The 17949-nt window shown below is 39.1% G+C and overlaps 1 protein-coding gene across 3 annotated transcripts in view; it reads left to right on the forward strand.

Annotated features, from left to right (window-relative positions):
* Nucleotides 1-2369: 2369 nt before the first annotated feature.
* aadat.L (aminoadipate aminotransferase L homeolog) overlaps nt 2370-17949 on the forward strand; it is a 39546-nt gene continuing 23966 nt past the window's right edge. Inside the window, exons 1-3 of one of the 3 annotated variants that reach the window (XM_041574179.1) lie at nt 2370-2411; nt 9350-9408; nt 16923-16991. In XM_041574179.1, the coding sequence (XP_041430113.1) occupies nt 9372-9408; nt 16923-16991 (106 nt within the window). In that variant the 5' untranslated portion in view covers nt 2370-2411; nt 9350-9371. 3 annotated transcript variants of the gene reach the window in all.

The following is a 17949-nucleotide window of genomic DNA, read 5'->3' on the forward strand; positions in this document are numbered from 1 at the left end:
AAGCAACATACGTTCCTAAATCACATGATGCATGGACTTCCTTAATTGCAAATGTACTAGTTAAAACTACCTTCTGCCTCTGTTTTTAGTTTTAAGCTGAATTATTTATTACCACACAAGGACTGGAAAAACATTTGAGAGCAATTTGACCTCCGGATGAAATATGCACAAAGCTACTTTAATTTTTACTGGTGTGCTATGCTCCCGTGTGTCTCCATATATCAAATTCTGGCAAACTTACACCAACATTTCCCTTTAAAAAAGCAGGAGACAAATGTATTTACTGAGGACTGCTTAGACTGCAGTACAGCATTACACGGCGGAGGGTCACAAGGAGACTGCTCCAAAACAAATTCCATGCAGTTGGTCTGATGTAAATTTTACAAGTGAAAGTGCCAGTAACATTACTCACAGAAGAGTTCCTTATGGTAAATTCAGGGAAACAATCATAGGGGAGTATAAAGGTCCACTTTAATTTCATGCTGTATAGTTGAGCTCATAATGCTGACATACAGTATGTGTAATGCACATTAGTGACAGAAATAAACTGTGTAGACTCTATGAAATAATAGCACTGATTAAACTTTTTTGGTATGGATTTAATTAGTGAAGATAATAGATAATGAGTAATTCTAGATCAGTGATTGATGTTACTTGTGGCCACCTAAAATAAAATATAATGACCACAATATTGTATATAAAAGCTAATTCATCATATTTCTACAGGATAATGTTAAGCTTTGCTAATTCTATGTGAGTAATGTGTAATGTTTTTCCCATTCCCAGTCTTTTGCCTGTTTCCATGCTGGGATTGTACCTTCGTTACACATGAACTTACAGGGGACCTTTTTGGCTCATGCTCATGTGTTCTAGTGATGTGCAGGTTGACCTGAAACCTGCGTTGTCCTATGGGTTGACTACCAGTTCGGCAGGTTCAGGTTGAAATTTGGCCGAACATTGGGGGTTAGGGTTGGGTTCGGGCCAGACTGTGAAAGTATACTACATCACTGCTCCCGAAGATTCCATGTCTTAGAACTAGAAGTGTGCACAGGAGTAGCATACAGAGCAAGAAGATGCAGGTATGGGTTGGGTGTGGGTCCTACAATGGCAACATTTTGTGGGTTAGGGTTGGGTGCGGGTTAAGTATTTGTTGGTTAGGGTCTGATGCGGGTTGAGTTTTTCCTGACCTGCACATCACTAATGTGTTCATTGCTTTATCAATTCATCTTATAATTTTATTGCCATATCATAAAGAATTCTATAGATTCCTATATGCTTTTTACCTGCCCTTTGGATGGTTCAAACACAGCTCCAGCAATATATTATGCTGCTTTATGGAAAATTTCTTAGAGGTTTCCATTGGTAGTATGTTCACATTGGCTGTACAACAGATTTTCAAATATAAAAAAGTTTAAAAAAAATAGTATATATATCCTGAGTAGGATAAAAGTCTTCCATTCCAGCAGAAAGTTCATTCAAAAGGTATTGCAGCCGAATTATAGTTTGATCATTTGAAAACATTATCACAAGAGAGGAACATTCCACATTGTAATTATATAGAAGAACTTTGCCCAGAAGCCTTCCAGGACCCACTGAATCAGGGGATGGGATAAACAATTGTATTTTCTAATTTAATGAGAAGTAAGGGAGGTCTGAGCCACTGTCTAGAATTGGGGCCCTTGAAAGTCTTCCTACATCCCTGACTTCCACAGGACTACTTTTAATCAGTTTTGTAGAAAGGCAAATCTTGTCCAGAGGCTGCAACATTACTAATTCTGCCATTATTTGTGTTGGAGGACACACATGATGTTTCCCTGACCACTTTTAGATGAACCCCAACACCTAAGATGACATCTCTTTCCTTTGACCCAAAGCAGAATATGTGACCCTAGCTTACATTTTAAATTGCCCACACCTTCATACATGAGTCTTGCCTTGTTTTACCTGTGGTTGCATTTAATAAGTTTTTAGGTGCACCAGCGATCATATTTTTGGGCTGCTCGACAAAGATTAAACACAGCAGGGCTAAACACATTATAAGGGCTCTACTGCCACAGTAAAATAACCTTGCCAGTTAACTGTGTAAGTTTTGGGGTTTATCTTTCAGGCCCTAGCACATACAATATTTATATAGTAAATAACTAAGTTCATTCAGAACATTCTCTTGTCTTTGTTGTTCCTGTTGCCCATTCCAGCTGCTGGAATGAATAGTTAACAATCACCATGAGATAGCGTTTGGTTTATCTTTAACTACCTGAACTGCATTATATTAGATTTTTTCTGTAAATAATTTGTAAAGTAGATCACCAAGATAAGCTTACCATTAGGTCAACTTATCATTTGAAAAATCATTTGTGCAAAGTGCTATAACTTACTAGTGATTTTTTGACTGCATTCCCCTACAGAAGGAAGTAAGTAATTTTCAGTGAGCTTGTACTTAATGTAGCCTTAATTCTTACAGAAGTAGCTGGAGTAATATGTATGTATAATGTAAATGTGTGTGTGTAAAATTAATATAATATATCTCTCCTTATATATGGTGTGTAACACAAAACTATAGTTATTACAGATGACAACTGTATAAATTCCTTTATAGATTTATTAGTTCAATTTCAAAGGATTATAAATAATCCCTTATTCAGGTTTTATATGTATATCTACAGTATAGTTTCTGAAGAAATTAGCTGGTTTTGTCTTTAACAATGAAATTATGATACCTGAATAACTTATCAGTTTGGTCAGTGGAAATGAAACAGGTTTGCTGATTTGTATTAGAAAGGGCTTATGGGAAATGTTTTTGCAGGCTGTGGATACCAGTGGAGCCCAAGAAGGGAGGTTTGAACACTTAGGGGCCGATTCACTAAATTCGAGTGAAGGATTCGAAGTAAAAAAACTTCGAATTTCGAAGTATTTTTTGGGCTACTTCGACCATCGAATGGGCTACTTCTACCTTCGACTACGACTACGACTTCGAATCGAAGGATTCGAACTAAAAATCGGTCGACTATTCGACCATTCGATAGTCGAAGTACTGCCTCTTTAAAAAAAACTTCGACCCCCTACTTCGGCAGCTAAAAGCTACCGAAGTCAATGTTAGCCTATGGGGAAGGTCCCCATAGGCTTGCCTAAGTTTTTTTGATCGAAGGATATTCCTTCGATCGTTGGATTTAAATCCTTCGAATCGTTCGATTCGAAGGATTTAATTGTTCGATCGAAGGAATAATCCTTCGATCGTACGATGGTAGCATTTGCGCTAAATCCTTCGACTTCGATATTCGAAGTCGAAGGATTTTAGTTCCTAGTCGATATTCGACCCTTGATGAATCGGCCCCTAAGATTGTGGTGTGGAGATTGGTGACCGTGAACCTCAAAGGGTTGGTAAGTATATTGTATATTTTTGTTAAGTTAGTACTTTTTCCATAAATGGCTTCAGATGGTAATAACACTAAGGGAGAAAATGTCAGCATGTGGTTGATAAATTATATTAAAAATCAATGGGGAGCATTCATGGGATTCAATGAAATGTTGAAAAAAAATGAAAGAAAAGAAATGTGAAGGAATGATCATTCAGAAATTATTCTCTTATTTAAAACCGGCAGATATTGTTATAAGGAAAAGCATAATTATGTTAAGAAACAAGCTGACAGGTATGAGACTTCTCTGAGAGAGTCAATTGAAAAGATGTGTAAGTTAAGGTTGCATGCCATTACAACTGGTGAGGCATTGCTTGAGAAGGCTAAACTATGTGAACATGTAACAGAAGTGAATGATGAGAGAATACAGCATGTAGAGAAGGAGCTAGAGGAACATAAACATGCATTAAATATTGCCTTTGATAAAGTGGGTGAAAAATCGGACCTAATACAATTATGTCGTAAAAAACGGTGGGATAATTCGCCGCACATCACCAGGCTTCGCTGTGTAAAAAAACAGCTTAAAAACCAGTATAATTTCATTGTTTTTCATTGTAACTTCTACAGGAAGCAAAGTAATATAACGGCGGCAAATCTGAACGTAATATAAAGCACACCTTGATAAACTCGCAATTCCACAGCTTTTTACACCATTTTCTCAGCGAATTTCCTTTTACACAGCATAATAAAAATGCCCCTAAATGTATCTTTCTCCAGGAAAATTAAGCAAATGAAATAGAAATAGAAATATGAATTATGTGACAGAATAGCCACAATGATGACACAAATAATAACTGGTAATCCAGGTTTTGAATATGACAATTTAATTAATAGGGTAAATTTCTTGGAAGCTTTAGAAGGGGATGTTAGCGAAGGTGTATTATCAGTCACACCTGGCCCTATTGATTAAAAAAATACATATTGTTAGGGGCAGGTAGTTTGTGAAGAAAAAGGAGGAATGGAGAGGAAAGTTTTGCCGTTAATGCAGCCAGAATTTTTAGAGAAGAGGGACACCAGAGGAAACAGTGTCTTTTAGGGTTGCCACCTTTTCGTTTCCCCAACTATTGGCAGGGGCGGGCGACATCAGAGGCAGGGCCAGTGATGCCGGAGGTGAGCTTCATTACATTGGGGCCTGGACTGATGACGTGGCAATCAGCAATTGGCTGATTGCCATGTCATTAACTTTAACATCCTGTCTGGATTTCATAATTTTGAAATCCAGACAGGGAGTTCACCAGGATTTCCAGGTGAAAACCGGACAGGTGGAAATCCTAGTGTCTTCGTTTATTATACCATTATTCTTGATGTTATATGTAAGTCTGAAAGATTCATATTTACAAAAATAATGTTAAAGTGGACTTGTCAGCCAGACACATAAATCTGTATAATAAAAGATATTTTCAAATTAAATGAACATGAAATTCAATTTCTATTTTTTATTAAAGCATTCATAGCTGTTGTAAGCTCATTTAAAAATCTCAGCTGCTCAGAGACGGCCCAGACAATCACTTACACTTTCCATTCAGCACCTCCTAGATGTCACTGCGCTCCCCACATTCCCCCCCACATTCCCCCATTTAATTGTGTAGCCAGGGCATGGGGATGGACATCAGGTCCCCCATTCTGGTGCACAAACAAGATTCTGAGATGATGCAAGGCTTGTCTTAACAGTGTCCACAAAATGCCTCCTGCCTGCTTGCTGTAATTATTAATTCCCAGACTGAAGGAAGCAAGATTCAAATAATTTATATAGTGTAGTTAAAGTTCATTTTGCTTGACTAATGTGATAAAATAGGATTTTGAATCATTTTTTTGGTTGACAGGCCCCTTTAAAGATATAATGGGAGACTGAATAATCTTCATTGCAACATCATAATGCCCAAACCTGATCTTCCTTCTGAATGTGCTATGTGGACTTAAGGCCCCCATACATGGGCAGATATAAGCTGCTGACAGAAAAAGTTAGATCGAGGACCACATCAGTCCATTTTCTCTTCATTATGATCCGATTTTTGGGCCCTAGGGCCAGGGTCGAACTGGGACACCAGGAAAAAACCTGGTCAGCCCTGCCGGTCCAGACCCGCTGCCTGCCTGAACATGTCACTGCGGCCCTGAACATCCCTCTCCTGGGCTGGTCGCGGAAGACATAAGGTACATGCCCAGAGGAAGGCGGACTGGAGATTGTTGCGGCAGGGGGCCTAGAGGGGGCATTGTGGTAGAGGCAGGGGTTGGGGGGGCCTTGAGACAGCAGGTCCCCAAGTCCGACCCTACTTAGGGCCCACGATCGGATCAGCCCGATATCGCCCACCTCAATCTCCATATGTATGGCCAGCTTTATCAAGGAGGAATAGATCTACACAAAAGCACCAATATAATGGCTATTAACACAACAAAGGAGCCATGAAATACAATGCTACAGGAACTTTACCTTATTCAAAGAAGGCCCTTAAGGACCACAATGAAATGGAGGAATAGGGCCATGACAGGGCTAGGAAAGTGGGCCTGGAAGTTGAAGGTTGAAAGGGGTTGTGGAGAGTGTAGTCAGGCAGGAGATTGGCTAGAGGGTGCAGAAGGGGATAAGAAGGAAAAGCAGTTGGGGATTGGCGCCATTTTATGTTTTGATTGCAGGGACGCTCCGCCAATGAGGCGAGTCGAGGCACTCACCTCAGGCAATAGCGCCCCCCCTGGTTACCAGGGGCATCAAAAATGCCACTCCTGGTAACTAAGAGCAGAATTTCCAGTTTTCAACCTGGAAATTCAGCTCTTCTAGTGCAGAGTGCGCAACTGTGCAACCCCCCCCTACCCTGTCCTGGTCTGGAAAAGTGAGTGCCGTGGGGAGGGGGGCAGTAAAACGAAGTCTGCCTCAGGTGACAAAATGCACAGGCTCGCCCTGTTTGACTGTTAATTTATGTTTTAATAAAATTTGTCTCCAGCCTTTTCAATCCACTAAAGAAATGTTTGGCTGTGTGCTTGGTAAAAGGGGAGAGATGGTTAAAGGGCGGCGAGGATCCAAGACGAAACCCATGTCATGGGAACACAAGCTATCAGTCACAAATTCAATGGAATGTCCCTCCAGTAGCCAGAATATGGACAGTTTATTGAATAGATTGAAACTTTTCTATATAATGAAGTTTTCTATGTCTTTACCATTACTGCTTAATTTTTCATTATTTAGCATACCAGAGAGCTATTCAGAGACAATGAATTAAAAGTAAACTGTCTTTCAAAAGCATTTAAATTTGTTTTGGAAAGTTACACCCGGGTTCAATTTTAGAAGAGTATCAAGAAGGGATCTGGGTACTGACAATATCTCAGTACTCAAACATAAAAATGTGTCAAAGTTATGGTATGTGAATTGATAGGACGTCTATTCAGTGAATTCCTAAACCTAAGCATTTGCATACATTTTCTAAAACATGCAATTATGATCAAAATTACCAAGCCACCACATGTAGGGAAATCCAATATGGTGGTACTGACTATTCATTAATGGCCCTATTTTTCATAGGCCGGAACCTGTCTGCTTGGTTACATTTCTTGGAAAAAGTGTCTCCTGATCTTTACTTATACTTTTATATTCCTTTAATCCCCCTGTATTTTAGCCCATGTGTACATAGCCTTATTATTCACTAGATGGCACTGCAAAACCAATCATTATTAAACAACATTCTTCTCTGACCTTTAAAGGAGATGTAAACTTTTTAATTTCTCAATACCAAAACTTAAATGCAGCTACACTACATACCAGATGTATATGTAACCCTTTCAACACCCCTTCTGTCGGTGGACACTCCACATGTGGAGCTTACCTGATGGCACGAGACAAACCTGAGCAACTCTGCAGTGTTATTGGGAGAGACTGGGTACCTGGTACTTATTAGAGCAGTGCCTCCACCTAGTGGGATCCGGGAATGCACGTACGGGTGGCTCCACTAGGATACAATAATAATGCACACACAGTATTTGCTGCATAACTGTTTATCTAAAAGTAAATGAAAGGGGCAGCTAACGCAAATAGCAACATGTAACAATAGGGATCTTGCTAACTAACTTTGCAGGCGTGAACTCTCTCTCTAAGTTAGGGCTCAGCTCCACGGGTTTTTTTGCGACGGATCAGTGCGCAGCTACGAGACACAGGCAGCAGGTCGCATGCAATCACAATGACAAAATGTAATTGGACTCAGCGAAAAGTCGCAGGAAAAAACTACATTACATCTGATACGGAGACGACTGTCGTATGTGAACGCAGAAAGCAGCGTCTTCATCGGACAGGCTAACCGTGTAGTTTTTACCTGCAACTTTTCATTGAGTCCCACTATATTTTGAAGCCTGCGACTACATCTGACCTTGCGTTTCGTCTCTGTGCGCCATTCCGTCGAAAAATGCCTGTGGAATTCAGCCCTAAAAGAAGGACAGTCTGTTAACTCAGTCCCACAACACAGTCTATGAAATTTTCAAGCTCTCCTTTAGGACACCGTCACTTAAGGCTAGAACTCCACAACTCATCTGGAGCCGACACAAGAGCACTGCATTTTCATCCGACAGTCGGATAAATGTAGTTATTACCTGAGATTTCGCACGAGTTTTGACGCAAAGCGATGTGTCAGCTCCAGACGCGTCGTGGAGTTCTAGCCTTATCTGTGAATACTCACTCCAAAGTCTCTTTGGATGCTTCACACAAAAGAACCTTCAGACAAGTCCAGCACTTGCAACCCTGCAGTGCAACTACCAGCATTCCTCCCAACCGTCTCGTTTTTAGAGGGACAGTCCCTCTTTTGATAGCTCAACCTGCAGTCCCTCATTTGTAACAATTCAAGGGGCCGATTCACTAAGCTCGAGTGAAGGATTCGAATGAAAAATACTTCGAATTTCGAAAGTATTTTTTGGGTACTTCGACCATCGAATGGGCTACTTCGACTTCGATTCGAACGTTTCGAACGAAAAATCGTTCGACTATTCGACCATTCGATAGTCGAAGTACTTTCCCTTTAAAAAAAACTTCGACCCCCTACTTCGGCAGATAAAACCTACCGAAGTCAATGTTAGCTTATGGGGAAGGTCCCCATAGGCTTGCTAAACTTTTTTTGATCGAAGGATTTTCCTTCGATCGTTGGATTAAAATCCTTCGAATCGTTCGATTCGAAGGATTTAATCGTTCGATCGAACGAAAAATCCTTCGATCGAACGAACGAACGTTTAGCGCTAAATCCTTCGACTTCGATATTCGAAGTCGAAGGATTTCAATTCGAGGGTCGAATTTCGAAGTATTTTTTACTTCGAAATTCGACCCTTAGTGAATCTGCCCCCAAATGTATCTAGATAAGCAATCTAGATAAGCAAATAAGTAATTGTAACAATATAAGATAACAGGTCCCTTGGGAAAAGTTAGACTAACAGCTTAAAGGGCAATTCACCTTCATTAGCAAAACTGTAATAACTGAAAAAAAACACAGAAATATGTTCAAACTTTCATAACCTGAGAAATTTTGTAAAATGAACATGGTAATTAGGGGGTGTGGCCACAAAAATGGGCATGGTCAAAAAATCTGCACTCCAGCTCTGTGCTCCACTACAGGGAACTGCTACAGGAAACAGAGCAGTCTAGACAGTCAAAGAAGCGGAGCAGAGCAGAGCTTCATACAGGTACAGGTATAAGAGGATCTGTGCTGCAGAAAGTGCAGAGTGTAGTATGTGATATGCGGGGATAGATAGACTGTTCTAAAGATTTTTTCATAAAAACGTTTACTTAAATACTAAACTAGGTTGTTCTATTTTCCATAAATATTAACCAAAAGAAAATGAATAGAACAGCAGCTAGCGATAAAAGGGTGACAGAGCAACAGGCAGCTCTTATCTAAGGCACCAGCAATCAGCTTGGTTGACTAGATTTTTCTTGTTAAACATTTTAATTTTTTTTTTATAATTATTTCCCACAGTTATTATTTACACTGCAGAACCATGTCCAAGGGACCAAATGAACTCTTCAAAGCAAAAGGTAAGATCTAAAGCTGACCCCTGGGTTACTCACATTATCATATATTTAGCCAGGTGAGCAATACATGTACACATAGAGCAACCTTATATTTACTTTAAGGGCAAAGATATACAGAATGTGATTTACCATTTATTGCGTCACTATAACTATCCTTGGATCTGCAGGGTCACTCACTTAACATTTGTGCTGCTGCATTTGCTGGTTTCATGGTATTGCATGTATGCGTGCATATTTTTTTTTTATATAGAACTACTTAGGTATGCAGCACTGTACAGCAGAACAATGAACTAACAGAACAAACAAAAGGCCATTACAATACATAGCTACATAGTTACACAGTTAAATCTGGTTAAAAAAAGACCAAGTCCAACAAATCCAACCCCTCCAAATGAAACCCAGCATTCATACACACACCCCTCCATACCTTCACATAAATCATATATACCCATATCTATACTAGTTTAGTATTAGCAATGGACGAATAAATTTGCCTGGTGCAAATTCACAGGGTATTCCCGCATTTCGTCGCCAGTGAATAAATTCACGAAACTCATGCGAAAAATCAACAGCGAAAATTCGGCAGCGTCAAAAAATTTTGGACGCACGTCTTAAAAGTTGCTTGTGTCAACACAATTCAGACGCCCACTGATTTTAACACCGGCATCAAAATTGACTTGGGGAGCAATTGTCGAGTTTCACAAATTTTTCGCCGTTCTGCAAATTTCACTGGAAATTTACGAATTACTTGGCAGGAGAAATTCGCCCATCATTATTTAGTATCACAATAGCATTTTATTATTATGGGGTATATTTATCAAAGAGTGAAGTTAATAGTGAAGTTCCGCCACTAGAGTGAAATTCCGCCACTCTCCATTCATTTCTATGGGATTTTTATAGGCATATTTATCAAAGGGTGAACTTTCACTTTCACCCATTGATAAATACGCCTTTCAAAATCCCATAGAAATGAATTGAGAGCTGCGGAATTTCACTCTAGTGGCGGAACGTCACTCTTTGATAAATTTACCCCTATGTCTGTCCAAGAAATCATCCAAGCCATTGTTGAAGGCATTAACAGAATCAGCATCACAACATCACCCGGCAGTGCATTCCACAACCTCACTGTCCTGACTGTGAAGAATCCCCTACGTTGCTTCAAATGAAAGTTTTCTTCTAGTCTAAAGGGGTGGCCTCTGGTACGGTGATCCACTTTATGGGTTAAAAGGTCCCCTGCTATTTGTCTATAATGTCCTCTAATGTACTTGTAAAGTGTAATCATGTCCCCTCGCAAGCACCTTTTTTCCAGAGAAAACAACCCCAACCTTCACAGTCTACCCTCATAATTTAAGTCTTCCATCCCTCTAACCAGTTTAGTTGCACGTCTCTGCACTCTCTCCAGCTGATTTATATCCCTCTTAAGGACTGGAGTCCAAAACTGCACTGCATACTCCAGATGAGGCCTCACCAGGGACCTATAAAGAGGCATAATTATGTTTTCATCCCTTGAGTTAATGCCCTTTTTTACGCAAGACAGAACTTTATTTGCTTTAGTGGCCACAGAATGACAACGTGTTATCTACAAAAAACCCTAGATCCTTCTCAGTTAAGGATACTCCCAACACACTGCCATTTAGTGTATAACTTGCATTTATATTATTTTTGCCAAATAACCTTGCATTTATCAACATTGAACCACATTTTCCAGTTTGCTGCCCAGTTTTCTAATTTAGTAAAATCACTCTGCAAAGTGGCAGCATCCTGCATGGGACCTATAGCTCTGCACAATTTTGTATCATCAGCAAAAATAGAAACAGAACTTTCAATGCCCTCATCCTGGTCATTAATAAACAAGTTGAAGTACAGAGCTCTGCAATACTCCACTAACAACACTGGTCCAATTAGAAAATGTTCCATTTATCACCACTCTTTGTAATCTATCTTTCAGCCAGTTCTCTATCCAGCTACAAATACTATGTTCCAGGCCAACATTCCTTAATTTAACCAGTAACCGTCTGTGTGGAACATCCACATCACATCCACTGCCATCCCAGAATCGAGATCCCTGCTCACCTTCTCATAAAAAGAAATTAAGTTAGTCTGCCAAGATCAATTACGCATAAAACCATTCTGGCACAAACTCGTAGTATTATGATTTGCTATGAAGTTAAGTATCTTATACTTTAAAGGAGAACTAAACCCCCCTTTAGCCAAAAGTCCCCACTGGCCCCCCACATGCAGAGTTAGCGCAGCGGAGCTCATGGGCACCATCTTCAGCTCTTTGGTATTCTACGTAATATGAGTACTGTATTGGCGCATGCGCAGTTGGAGCAATCTTCTGGTTTGCGACAACTGCGAATGCGCCAAAAATAACGGAAATTGCAGAAGGGAAGGAAGAAGACCCGAAGAATACTAAAGCGCTGGAAGATGGTGCCCGTGAGCTTCACTGCGCTGACTCTGCATATGGGGGGGGAGGCAGGGAGGGGGCCAGCAGAGGGGGATTAGACTTTTGGCTAAAGGGGGGTTTAGTTTTCCTTTAATAACCCTTCTAAAAGCTTTCTTACCACTGATGTCAGACTAACTGGACTGAGAACGGGATCCCTTTTTGAATAGTGGCACCACATTAGCAATTCACCAGTCTCTCTCGGCACCATGCCAGACCTCAATGAATCCTGAAAAATTAAGTACAAAGGTTTAGCAATCACAGAGATAAGCTTGTTACGTACCCTGGGATGAAAACCATCCAACCCCATGTTCTAGTCTTTTTAGAATTTTCCTGAAACATGCATCATTAGTTGTATTACTAGAATTGGGACTATTCAGAAGGAAACCTTCATTAACTGGTTCCTCATTTGTGCTTGATAAAGAGTGGAGTGCCACTCGAAACGTTGCATGCTTATGCTGCCCCAAGATGGAATAAATAAAGGCGAATTTTAATTAGGAACTTGGAGTACTGTCTGTGGAGAGAAATGTCCTCATTTGTGTAGATAGAAGTAAAATAACAGTTACGAATCTCTGCTTTTTTTCTGTTCTCATCAACCATCTGACCCCCCCCTCTGATATTATTATATAAATATAAAGTTGCAAGAAAGATTAACCCCCATATGTAATATAAGGTGCTAAGTTTGCCCAGCAGCAGTAACCTATAGCAGCCAATAGGATGTTTGCATATAAACAGGTGACCTGTAAATGCTTCCTGCTGATTAGTTGCTATGGGTTACTGCCCCAGGGCAAACTTAGTGCCTTTTATTACATAACCCCCTAAGAGCTTAGTGTCGATACAAGAGGATGGAGGTTACTGCCCTGTAGAGATAACAATCCAAATGGGAGGGTAACTTACAGATACTTAATGCTGCAGGCTACCATGGCTGACACTGCACTATAAGTGCCACTTGCCAGTTCAGGTGTTACACGACTGCTGTGTGGGGTTTTACCTGGACCCCTCAGAGGCAGAGACATTGATGTTGCTTTAAAAGTGAGCTAAAGCTTGATGAAAGAAGTAAGCTAGAAATGCTGTACATAATGTTTTGGGCTTCTGTACCAACCCAAGGCAACCGCAGTCCAGTACATATAATTACTTCATGGCAGCACAGAAACCAGTGCAACTGCTGCTCAGAGCCCACTGAGCATGTGAGTGTCGCAGACACTTTCCAAGTTGGTGACCCCCTGTGACAAATTTGAAGTCCTGGATCATTGCTGCTATTGAGAGGCTGAACATTTTAGCTGGTGCAATAAGTTCAGTATATTAAATAAGGCATTTTTAGCCATATTCATTTTTAGAGTTTAGTTCTCGTTTAAGTAAAAAATGTATTGATAACAGGTATGTGGAGAAGGGTACATGGACAGACACTTCTAACCTGGAGATTTATACCCTTTTCCTTGTGTGACATTGAGAATCGGGTCCCTACCATGAGTTTGCGTGTGAAACTTTTATATTTATTTTTTATCAGAACAAAATAGGTTTTGTTAATTGCTTTAGCAGGTTTTTACGACTCACTTTTGTAATAAGACTAACATAACAAGGTCAGTTTCAAAACTTCTGTATTTTAGCTATTAAAGCCACCATAAAGTTATCCATCAAATGGACTATATGTGCACTATATACTCACACATATCATCACACACCCTCCTCTTCAAACCTAACCACATTTTTAAGACTGGTTAAAACAAATGATCACTTAGCTCTGCCTCAAAGAATCCACTGGCAAAGAGCAGCACCTGGTTCAAATACCACAATGCTGCTGTTCCTGTTTTACTAAAGTAACTGTACATGTAGGCTATAACTACAATTCTCATTATTTTTTATTATTTTTTTAATAAAATGCACGGCTAGCCAATAGAAGCAAATGTGTGACAAAACACACAAAAATAAATTGTAGGTCATGTAACGCCCTACCAGTAACCCCCTACTTGAGGCCCATGCTTATAAAGTGACAATACTCCTTTTTACCTGGGATATATGATAATACACATTGGATCCCAGAGAAGGAGGGATGATGAGAGTATTGACCATTCTTTCTTGGGCACCCAGGCATCTCTGCCATATTTGGCTCCACTATGTCCTGTCCAAGCCTTAGTGCATGCTCCTATACATTGCTAACGGTGTGCTTTCAGCATGCCTAATTTCAGATCCCACATGGATCGCATTGATTTTCATTTTGCACGCAGTCAGCTGCTCCACAGTGTTATGGATGCATATAGTAAAAATAGAGTGAACAGGGCACACAAGTCTATTTAAAAAAATGTTCTCCTTATTTAAAAAGATTGGTGTACTCTGTTCACTTTATTTTTACTTTTTAATATGTGGGGGCTAGCAGGGAGCCCTCTGGCAGTGAGCACCCAGCACCTTGTATTTGGATAAATATGGTGTGCCAAATGTATAAATAATTATGTTATGGATGCATATAGACTTCGGAGCAAAAAATAAAGCATTCATGCATGCAGAGATCTTAACTGTGCCTGGGGCCCTTTCGTGTACTAGAAATATCAGGGCTTATTGAATCCCAGTTTGGACCTTAATTGGCCCATGCTAATAGGTCTTATGTATTCATTCATGAAATAGAGAAGTGGAAGCATGACAGACCTGCTATAACTAGAGGTTTGATGGGCAGGGCCGGATTTACCCCCCTAGGCGCAATGACGTTTGTTTCCCCTGTCCCCTTCCCTTTATTCATTTATTAAAAAAATGATTGTATCTCCTGCACATCCCCAGTGTTTCTAAACCAATGTGGTTGGGCAGCATGCCGCCCCCTAAAATCCTGCTGCCCTAGGCCCGGGCCTTGGTGGCCTTTCCACAAATCCGGGCCTGTTAATGGGAATCTGTTACTGTGCTTATATGATTAATAAAAGTCTTTTTTACTTTCTTTGGCCTGAATGTGAATTGTACAATGCTGGGAAAAATGTTGTTGGCGCTTTATAAATGCCTGTTAATAATAAAAACTGTGCTTGATCATAACCTGCTTGCACAAGGGGGCATAGCCATGCAGTGTGGTTCAAATCCCATGTTTTTCCATAATATTAATGTGATGGATCATGTAAGACAAAATAGTTTTCACTCTACATTCAGAAGAAACTGCACAAAGCAATACATTTGATTTATTATTATTAACATGTATTTATATAGTGCCAACATATTGCGTAGATTTACAATTATACAATCATTTATCTTTCATTTATATTTCATTTTAAAAGTTTTTCATTCTGCTTAATGTTTTCTTAACTCTTGTTCAGGTCAAGTTTCAATGAATATAAGAATTCTTGTTGCATGCTGTGCCTTGTGACTGTCACAGTTCAGGGATGAAAGTTCATTGACATAAAGTAAATAACTTACCACACTAGCTGGCATTTTCCCAGGTGCAAATGTGGTAGGAATAAAGTTAATTAATAATAAGCCAGGGTTATTGGGCAGCTAGTACAGTATATACACTTCTTATCTTTCAACTGGTTATGACTTTGATGATGGTTTTATCCTGATATACTGTGGGGATACTCAAATATAAATATACACATTAATTAACTGAAACAATTAGGGGCAGATTTATCAAGGGTCAAATTGGAAATTCGAATTTTAGTTTTTTTTTTATGGTCAAAACTGTCAAATTTGACTAGAGAGTTTTTTGAATTTGAATTGAATTTTAGTTTTTGGGTCAATTCTATTCAGCCAATTAGATTTTATTAATAATCTTCGATTGGTCGAATTTCGAGTTCATGGGAGTTTTAAAAAACTCACATGAATTTGAAATTCGACCCTTAATAAATGTCCTTTATTGTTATAGAATGGCCAATTGTAAGCAACTTTTCAGTTGGTCTTCATTGTTTAGTTTTCATAGTCTTTGAATAATTTGCCTTCTTCTGACACTTTCCAGCTTTCAAACGGGGGTCACTGATCCAATCTAAAAACAAATGCTCTGTAAAGCTACACATGTATTGCATTACTGATAATGTATTACTCATCTTTCTATTCAGGTCACTGATCTAAAATCAGATGCTCTGTAAAGCTACACATATATTGTCACTGGTAGTTTTAATTACTCATCTTTCTTTTCATATTCCAGTCTCTTATTCAGATCAGTTCATGGTTGCTAGGGCAAATTGAACCCTAGCAACCAGATCAATGAAATTGCAAACTGGAGAGCTGCTGAATAAAAAGCTAAATAACTCAAAAACCACAACTGCAAATTGTCTCAGAAAATCACTCTCTAGTATCCAACCTGCCCAGAAATTTGGGTATAAAATCACATGTAAAACTTCATTGTCTTTTTCTGCAATCTGATTTTTTAGACTTTTAAGTGAGGTATATTTTCGAACGCCACAGCATGTGTTGGAAGACTCTTGCCATTATTAGACACAAGTGCCTTCAACAGAAAAGGGGATTTAGTTGCTTAGTATTATGAGAATTCATGGACTGCTCTTGTATATAAAGACAAGTTAGGTGCAGTTAATCCAGTAGCAACCCCTAGACTTGGAATGGATTGGAATTTGGAAATGTGGAAATAAATGGGGGAAATAGTAAGCCATGTTTTATAGTTTTTGTTTTGTGTTCGCAGTATGAAATAAAAATAACCAAGAAAATGAAATGTTAAGAAACTCTATCCGATAGATAGGGTTTACACTCTTTCAGCACAAATCCAGTTAATTAGACTCATACTGCACTTTGGTGATTACCGCCTCTGTAAATTTTCATTATGTTTTATTAATTTCTTTTTCACTGGTGTTTTCTGGAGGACTGCTCATTTTTCAATATATTCGTTATGTCTGCAGGTCTGAGTACCTGAACATAAATTTTCATATAAGCCCTTTTAATAGAAACAGGCGCTTATCTGTTTAGTGAGCCATGTCTGGGATTCCATTCCAGCCTGCTATATAACTAATGTTTCTAATTCTTTTAACACCCGTTAGAAAACATTTTCACCTTGCCATTTATTCTGTTTCTGTCCCAAACCTTAAAATTGCTGTTTGATCAGATGTTATTAAAGCACAGCGTTTTCTAATCCTTTGTATTTTATCATTTGTTACAGACATGAATTATGCACGTTTTATCAATGCATTGAGCGCTTCCAGAAGAGACTCTCCCATAAGAACACTAAGTAAGCACATCTTAAACAAATCTTGGTAATGTCAGTGATTAAAATGTATCGGATTAAACCTTAATAATCCTCAAATTAAATCAATTATAATATGGCAAAGATTCAAAAATATGATACTCAAGAGACTCCAGATGTGGACCTTGGCACACTTTAGCGACTAGATGCCATTAGTTCTAATTAGGAACCTTGTACAGTACCAAGTAAGCAGAGATGGAACTGACTAAAAAGATTTCCCCCATCTATCATTAAAATCATTATAAATATGGAACTGACTAAAAAGATTTCCCCCATCTATCATTAAAATCATTATAAATTGTATCTCTTAGAAATTTTTTGGGCTACTTCGACCATCGAATGGGCTACTTCGACCTTCGACTATGACTACGAATCGAAGGATTCGAAGTAAAAATCGTTCGACTATTCGACCATTCGATAGTCGAAGTACTGTCTCTTTAAAAAAAACTTCGACCCCCTACTTCGGCAGATAAAAGCTACCGAAGTCAATGTTAACCTATGGGGAAGGTCCCCATAGGCTTGCCTAAGTTTTTTTGATCGAAGGATATTCCTTCGATCGTTGGATTTAAATCCTTCGAATCGAAGGATTTAATCGTTCGATCGAAGGAATAATCCTTCGATCGTACGATCGCAGCATTTGCGCTAAATCCTTCGACTTCGATATTCGAAGTCGAAGGATTTTAGTTCCTAGTCGAATATCGAGGGTTAATTAACCCTCGATATTCGACTCTTGATGAATCGGCCCCTATGAGTCTAATTGAAAATTCGCATTTTCAATTTTTTTTTAAGGTCAAACCTTTCTAATTCATCTAGAGAATTATCCAAAGTCGATTTCTTAATACATTTTCCCAAGTCGAATTCATTCGAATTTAAGGGAGTTTTAAAAAACTGGATTCTAAGTTCGAACCTTGATAAATGTGCCTCTAAATGAGCAGAAGCTGCT

This window comes from Xenopus laevis, chromosome 1L (assembly GCF_017654675.1).
Source record: "Xenopus laevis strain J_2021 chromosome 1L, Xenopus_laevis_v10.1, whole genome shotgun sequence".
Taxonomy (NCBI): domain Eukaryota; kingdom Metazoa; phylum Chordata; class Amphibia; order Anura; family Pipidae; genus Xenopus; species Xenopus laevis.